Source organism: Psammomys obesus, unplaced genomic scaffold (genome assembly GCF_907164565.1).
Source record: "Psammomys obesus unplaced genomic scaffold, mPsaObe1.curated_primary_1811, whole genome shotgun sequence".
In the NCBI taxonomy this organism is placed as follows: domain Eukaryota; kingdom Metazoa; phylum Chordata; class Mammalia; order Rodentia; family Muridae; genus Psammomys; species Psammomys obesus.
This window is the reverse complement of record NW_026585689.1, coordinates 12,851,160-12,859,752: the sequence shown is the minus strand read 5'-3', so window position 1 is coordinate 12,859,752 and position 8,593 is coordinate 12,851,160. Positions and strand designations below refer to the sequence as shown.

The window sequence follows — 8,593 nt, the reverse complement described above, 5'->3', positions numbered from 1 at the left end:
TGGGAAAGGAAGAAGTCAAATTATCACTATTTGCAGATGATATGATAGTATATGTGAGTGACCCCAAAAACTCTATCAGGGAACTCCTACAGCTGATAAACAACTTCAGCAAAGTGGCCGGATACAAAATTAACTCAAAAAAATCAGTAGCACTCCTGTATACAAAAGACAAAAGGACTGAGAAAGAAATTAGGGAAACGACACCCTTCACAATAGCCACAAATGACATAAGGTACCTCGGAGTAACCGTAACCAAGCAAGTCAAAGACTTGTATGAAAAAAATTTCAAGTCTCTGAAGAAAGAATTAGAAGAAGATATGAGAAGATGGAAAGATCTCCCATGCTCCTGGCTTGGCAGGATTAACATAGTAAAAATGGCCATTTTACCAAAAGCAATCTACAGATTCAATGCAATTCCCATCAAATTACCAACACAATTCTTTACAGACCTGGAAAGAAAAATTCTCAACTTCATATGGAATAACAAGAAAACGAGAATAGCTAAAACAAACCTGTACAATAAAATATCTTCTGGAGATATCTCCATCCCTGATCTTAAGTTGTACTATAGAGCAACAGTTATAAAAACTGCATGGTACTGGCATAGAAACAGAATGGTAGATTAATGGAACGGAACAGAGGACCCAGAAATAAACCCACACACTTACGGACACCTAATCTTTGACAAAGACGCCAAAACCATACAATAGAAAAAAGATAGCATCTTCAACAAATGGGTGCTGGTCCAACTGGATGTCTACATGTAGAAAAATAAAAATACATCCATACTATCACCCTGCACAAAACTGAAGTCCAAGTGGATCAAAGAACTCAACCAGACACATTAAATTGGCTAGAAAAAAAAGTGGGGAATACCCTAGAACTCATTGGTACAGGGGAAAACTTCCTGAAGAGAACACCAACAGCACAGGCTCTAAGAGCAACAATCAATAAATGGGACCTCTTGAAACTGAAAAGCTTCTGCAAAGCAAAGGACACCGTCATCAAAACAAAGCGACTGCCTACAGATTGGGAAAAAATCATCACCAACCCGTTATCTGACAAAGGATTCATATCCAGTATATATAAAGAACTAAAGAAGCTGAAAAGCAGCAAACCAAGTAATCCACTTAAAAAATGGGGAACAGAGCTAAACAGAGAACTCCCTGTAGAGGAATATCGAATGGCCGAGAAACACTTAAAGAAATGCTCAACCTCATTAGCCATTAGGGAAATGCAAATCAAAACAACCCTGAGATTTCACCTTACACCCATCAGAATGGCCAAGATGAAAAACTCAAGGGACAACACATGCTGGAGAGGTTGTGGAGAAAGGGGAACCCTTCTCCACTGCTGGTGGGAATGTAAACTTGTACAACCACTCTGGAAATCAATCTGGCGCTTTCTCAGACAACTAGGAATAGCGCTTCCCCATACCACTCCTAGGCATATATCCAAAAGAGGCTCAAGTACACAAAAAAGACATTTGCTCAACCATGTTTGTAGCAACTTTATTTGTAATATCCAGAGGCTGGAAACAATCCAGATGCCCCTCAACTGAAGAATGGATGCAGAAATTGTGGTACATCTGTACAATGGAATATTACTCAGCAATGAAAAATAAGGAAATCATGAAATTTGCAGGTAAATGTTGGGACCTGGAAAGGATCATCCTGAGTGAGTTGTCCCAGAAGCAAAAAGACACACACGGCATATACTCACTCATATAGACATACAACATAGGACAAACCCACTAAAATCTGTGCATCTAAAGAAACTAAGCAAGAGAGAGGACCCTAACTAAAACGGTCAATCCCCATCCTGAAAGGCAAAGAGGATGGACATCAGAAGAAAAAGAAAAGAGGAAACAACCTAGGAACCTGCTACAGAGGGCCTCTGAAAGCCAGAAGAAGTAAACAGGAAACAAACTAGGAACCTACCACAGAGGGCCTCTGAAAGCCTCTGCCCTGCAGACTATCAAAGCAGATGCTGAGCCTGATGGCCAACTGTTGGGCAGAGTGAATGGAATTTTATGTAAGAAGTGGGAAATAGTAAGAGCTGGAGAGGACAGGGTCTCCACAAGGAGAGCAACAGAACAAGAAAATTTGAACACAGGGATCTTCCCAGAGACTCATACTCCAACCAAGGACTATTCGTGGAGATGACCTGGAACCCCTGCACAGGTGTAGCCCATGGCAGTTCAGTGTCCAAGTGGGTTACCTAGTAATGGGAAGAGGGACTGCCTCTGACATAATCTGATTGGCCTGCTCTTTGATCATCTCCCCCTGAGGGGGGAGCAGCCTTACCAGGCCACAGTAGAGGACAATGCAGCCACTTTTGATGAGAACTGATAGACTAAGATCAGAAAGGAGAGGAGAACCTCTCCTATCAGTGGACTTGGGAAGTGGCATGCATGCAGAAAGGGGAGGGAGAGTGGGATCGGGAGGGGAGGAGGGAGGGGCTTATGGGGGGATACAAAATGAATAAAGTGTAATTAATAAGAAATTTAAAAAAATTAAAAACTCCACAAAAATATTACTGAGTTACTTTTGTGTTGGCCAGCTCTTTCTGAGCATGAGGCCTATCCTGGCATATGCTTCATATACCCAGTGAGACTATAACAAAGAAAACTACTGAAGAAACATAGCAATAAAATGGTGCTTAATGACATGTTGCTATGCCCACAGATCAGTACATTGCAAGCAAGATCAATAAGACCAAAAATCACTTAAACAAATAAAAAAGGAAACCAAAAGTCCACAAATATATCATTGAGGTTTTTTTTTGTGTTGGACACCTACTCCCAGGCATGGAAACTATCCTGGAATGGGATTGCTTTGCTTACAGAAACAGTATGGAAGAAGATTTCCTTTGCCAATGGTTATCAGTTAGAGATAGTTTCTTGATTATGAGTGGGACTTGGTATCAGCTTCTCCCTCTCAGTGCTGGGATCCCATCTGGCCTGAACCTGTGCAAATCTTGGGCATACTCCTATAGTCTCTGTGAGTTCATATGTGAAACAGTCCTCTTTATGTTGAAGACATAACTTTCCTGGAATCACCCATCATCTCTGGCTCTTACAATGTTCTGCCTTCCTGTCTACATTGATCCCTTACCCTAGAGAGGAGAGGTTTGAGAAATACACCTCATTTTGGACTGAGTGCTCCAAAGTTTCTAGCTTTTTGCACTGTCTCCTGTTTCATTTCCCATCTACTGGCATCTCTCACTTATCTGTGTGTCTGTAAAAGTTTAATCACTCATTTCACCCGTTATACTCAACCCCTCTTCATTCCTAAATATTACACACAGGCAGGTGTTCCTGAAAAATGTGTATAATACCATTTTTGAGAGATGGATAGTAAATTTATATCTGTAGATGAATAATTTCTTATATTTAAAAAGCATGGATAAAGTATCCCTAGTATCAAGGACGTTTTTATTCCCAACCACAGGTGTTGTGGCATCAAATCTTCTTACTATCACTGGAATTTAAGTAATTTTTGTTTATAGTTACCTGTGTGTACAAGGCATATCAATAAATTTTGATACTTGTGAAAAATCTTGTGTGCTTTGTGAGCTCAAGATTTGGATTTGGTTGCTGAGGAAAGAACGGAAATGTTTCCTTCCTCTTGTGCCACTTTTATTCTTTTTTTCTAGATACATCTGATTCAGTTCTTCAGTCTATTCATATTCTTAATGAGTGAGACTGTAGATTGTTCTCAGCGAAATAAATTACTTCTTGTCTTAACTCAAGAAGTTCAATGAGTTACAGATGGTTGTTACCTGCCATCTTGTTGCTTGAAACTAAACCTGGGTCTTCCGCAAGAGTAATAAGTGTTCTTAATTTCAGAGTCCTCTGTGTTGTTTAGTTTTTGTTGTTGTCTCAACTTGATATGGCTAATCTGAGGAGGTAACTTGAAAAGATGAAACCTCAATTGAGAATATTCCTCTGTCAGATTGGCCTATAGACAAATCTGTGGGGCATTTTTGACCCATGATTGATGTAACTTCAGTTCCAGGGGACCTAATGCCTTTTTCAGACCTCTGCATGCACACAGTACACATAACACATAGCAGGCTGAAAAATCAGCCATAAAAGAGCTTTTGAAATTTATGAAATAACCCAAATACAAAAATTTGCAGAAGATAATATAATAGCTCTGAATATAATAAATACTACTTTTATTTTGTATTAAAAATTGTACTTTCAAAATTTCATTGTCTTCTATTTAAGACTTGCTGTCATAAAGTATGCATATTAGCCCACATTTTAGTATGTAAGCATATCTAAATGTGCATTACTATTTGTGGGCTTTAAATTTATGTATTATGCTCTATTTCATCATCTATATATTTTGATATACATATATGGCAATACAGATTGACTTTCATTTATTTTAATTAGATGACTGCATTATATTCTATAAAATTAAAAAGTTTGTTTCCATGTGTAACAATTCCTCCAGTTTTTATTATGGCTTATATTGAACATATTCTCTTTGGAATATTTTGGAAAATATTTCTGTCTTATAACATGGAAATAAAATTATCATTTGAAGGTTAAAAAAAAAAAGTGCAATGAGCTAATACCATCTTGGTACTTTCTGTGTAACGTATAGGAGTTGACTTTCTTCAGCAAAAGATATTCAGAATTTCACCTCAAATATGTCATGAAAGACATTTGATGGCTATCAAAACTCCTGAGGTTTTCTACTCCTACACAAACCTGCCAACAACATAGAGTAAATGTGACATGACTTTCGGGGTGTGTAGTATAAGATCCTTTCTAAAGTACCACACTCAAGGCCTACTGAGAGAAATAAAATGATTATAATATTTGATACATGTATAACATAATAACATGCAACTATAAATTGTTTCCTTGCTGTTTTATTATGATATAAGAACACTTTATTAAAAGCTTACATATTGCGAATAAAGCTGTTACAAACATGGTTGAGCAAATGTCCTTGTTGTGTCTTTGAGCATCTTTTGGATATATACCTAGGAGTGGTATAGCTAGATCTTGAGGTAGCACTATTCCTAATTGTCTGAGAAAGCGCCAGATTGATTTCCGAAGTGGTTGTACAAGTTTACATGCCCAACAGCAATGGAGGATGGTTCCCCTTTCTCTACAACCTCTCCAGCATATGTTGTCACTTGAGTTTTTGATCTTAGCCAATCAGATGGATGTAAGGTAAAAATCTCAGGGTCATTTTGCTGGAAACAACCCAGATGTCCAACAACGGAGGAATGGATACAGAAATTGTAGCACTTTTACACAATAGAATACTACTCAGCAATTAAAAACAAGGAAATCATGAAATTTGCAGGCAAATGGTGGGATGTAGAAAAGATCATTCTGAGTGAGCTATCCCAGAAGGAGAAAGATACATATGGTATATATTCACTTATAAGTGGGTACTAGACCTATAAGATAGGATAAACATACTAAAATCTGTACACCTAAGGAAGATAAACAAGAAAGACGACCCGGGGTAAAATGATCAATCCTCACTTAGAAAGACAAATGGGATGGACATGGGAAGTAGGAGAAAGCAAGTAACAGGACAGGAACCTACCACAGAAGGCCTCTGAAAAACTCTACCTAGCAGTGTATCAAAGCAGATACTGAGACTCATAACCGAACTTTTGGCAGAGTGCAGGAAATCAAATGAAAGAAAGGGGAGTTAGTATGACCTAGAGAGGACCTAAGCTCCACAAGAACCAAGTATATCTGGGCACAAGTATCTTTTATGAGACTGTATCTCCAACCAAGGACCATGTATGGATATAACCTAGAACCCCTGCTCAGATTTAGCCCATGGTAGCTCAGTATCGAAGTGGGTACCCTAGTAAGGGGAACAGGGACTGTCTCTGACATGAACTCAATGGCTGGCTCTTTAACACCCCCCCCAAGGGAGGAGCAGCCCTGCTAGGCCAGAGAGGAGGACTTTGCAGCCAGTCCTGAAGATACTTGATAAGCTAGGGTCAGATGAAAGGGGAGGAGGTCCTCCCTTATTAGTGGACTAGGAAAGAGGCAGGGAGAAACTGAGGGAGGGAGGATTGGATTGGGAGGAAATGAGGGAGTGGGATGCAGCTGGGATACAAAGTTAATAAACTGTAACTAATATTAAAAAAATGAAAATTTAATTTAAAAAAGTTTACATATATGCATATGACAATGAATGCAGATATTTTCCAGTGTATTAAGGGGATAATTGCATATTAAAATTGAAGTTTAATAATCTCACTTAACATTTATAATTTCAAAGTTATTTAAATGCAAAATTTCACATTTTGTACAATATTGTGAATTTTAATAAAATTAACAGATATTAGTAAGATCTAAACTGTAATTTTCAACATTTTTTTCAGAGAATCTATAACTTGCTTATTTCTGAGACTGTAAATAATTGGATTTAATACAGGGATTATAACTGTGTAAAACAGAGAGAAGATCATGTCTTGATCATCTACTTCTGAAGATGCTGGGTGGACATACATGAAGAGAAGAGGCCCAAAGTATAAAAACACAGATATGAAGTGGGCTCCACAGGTGGAGAAAGCTTTCCTTAGGCCCTTGTCAGACTTCTTTTTTAAAATTGAGACAAGAACAAACGTATAAGAGATAAAAACAGTCATAATGGTGAACACTTGTATTGAACCAGAGAAAATGAAAATGATCAGATAATTCAAGGAAGGATCCGTACAAGAAATTTTTAACAGTGGTATAATATCGCAGTAAAAATGATGTAATATGTTGGAATTACAGAAGGTTAATCTGAATAAAAGGCTTTCATGGATTATAGCATGAAGAAAGCCACCTACAAACGATAATGCTAACAGGCAAATGCATACTCTATTGGTCATAACTACCGGATAAAGCAATGGATTGCATATAGCTGCAAAGCGATCATAAGCCATTGATGCCAAGAGAAAACATTCCATGGTCACACAAATTGCAACGGAAAAAAATTGTATCATGCATTCAGGGACAGAAATCACCTTGCCCTTGTCCAAAAGATTAAATAGCATCTTTGGTGTCACTGTGGATGATAACCAAGTATCCACAAGGGCTAAGTTACTTAGGAATAAGTACATGGGGATGTGGAGTTGAGGGTCATTCCAGATAAGGGTGATGAGACCTAGGTTCCCCACGATGGTCATGAGGTATATTACCAAGAAAACCAGGAACAGGAGGATTTTCCACTGAGGTTGGCATATGAGACTTGTGAGAACAAACTCTGTCCACAGTTTTTCATTTTCCTTTTCCATGTTGTCATTGAATGTCTCCTGAAATTAAATGTAATAAACATAAGGCAGTAATCACTGGGAAAGATTTATATGAATATTGAAAAAGCCTCTAGTGATGGCATAATATTGCACTTTTCTTTTCTTTTTTTTTTTTTTTGCACTTTTCTTATAGTCTGTACTGTGACAGAAGGAATACTCCAGAAATTAAAAATGACAAAATGTTTCAGTTGATTTTGTGCAGTAATGAGTAAACAGTAACAAATTAAGAGTGAATGGGAGATCTTCTAAGACTGCGATGCATTGATTGGAAAACACACCAACACTAGAATTTTTTGTCTTATTTTTGCTGAATAAACATGAGGAAAGCTAATAGAATATACTGGATTAGAAACTACATTATCTTGTAAAGGAATTTGTATTTTATTCCTTAGGAATAGGTTTCTAATGATATTCACAAGGTGTGGAATTATTTTTATAGATACATTTTTAAATATGCATTTTCAGGGCAACAGTAATAAAAACTGCATGGCTCTAGCATAGAAACAGACTCATGGATCAATGGAATGGAATCAAATGCCCAGAACAAAAGCCCACATACCTATGGAAACTTAATTTTTGACAAAGACCATACAATGGAAACCATACAATGGAAAAAAGACAGCATCTTCAACAAATGGTGCTGGTCTAACTGGATGTCTACATGTAGGAAAATCCAAATAGACCCATATTAATCACTCTGAACAAAGGTAAAGTCCAAGTGGATCAAAGACCTCAACATAAAACCAGACACACTAAATCTGTTAGAAGAAAAAGTGGTGAAGAGCCTTGACCTCATAAGCACAGGAGACAACTGCCTGAACAGAACACCAACAGCACAGGCTCTAAGATCAATAATTAAAAAATGGGACCTCATGAAACTGAAAAGCTTCTGTAAAACAAAGGACACTGTCGTCAGAACAAAACGACAGCCTACAGATTGGGAAAGGATCTTCACCAAACCTATATCTGACAGACGGCTAATATCCAGTATATATAAAGAACTAAAGAAGTTAAACAGTAACAAATCAAGTAATCCAATTTAAAAAATGAGGTACAGAGCTAAACAGAGAATTCTCAATAGAGGAATGTCAAATGGCCAAAAAACACTTAAGGAAATGTTCAACGTCCTTAGTCATCAGGGAGATGCAAATCAAAACGACCCTGAGATTTCACCTCATACCCATCAGAATGGCTAAGATCAAAAACTCAAAGGGTGATGCATGTTGGAGAGGGTATGGAGAAAGGGAAACCCTCCTCCATTGCTAGTGGGAATGTAAACTTGTACAACCAAGTTGGA

The 8,593-nt window shown here is 37.7% G+C and overlaps 1 protein-coding gene across 1 annotated transcript; it reads right to left on the bottom strand.

The window, feature by feature from the left end:
* Positions 1–6,348: 6,348 nt before the first annotated feature.
* LOC129666493 (olfactory receptor 183) lies at positions 6,349–7,278 on the bottom strand. Its single transcript, XM_055593615.1, has one exon. The coding sequence runs from the start codon at positions 7,276–7,278 to the stop codon at positions 6,349–6,351; it is 930 nt and encodes a 309-aa protein (XP_055449590.1).
* Between the last annotated feature and the right edge of the window lie 1,315 nt (positions 7,279–8,593).

Bases quoted from the DNA above. Each gene is read 5' to 3' on its own strand.
- LOC129666493 (XM_055593615.1), bottom strand. From the start codon at position 7,278: ATGGAAAAGGAAAATGAAAAACTGTGGACAGAGTTTGTTCTCACAAGT.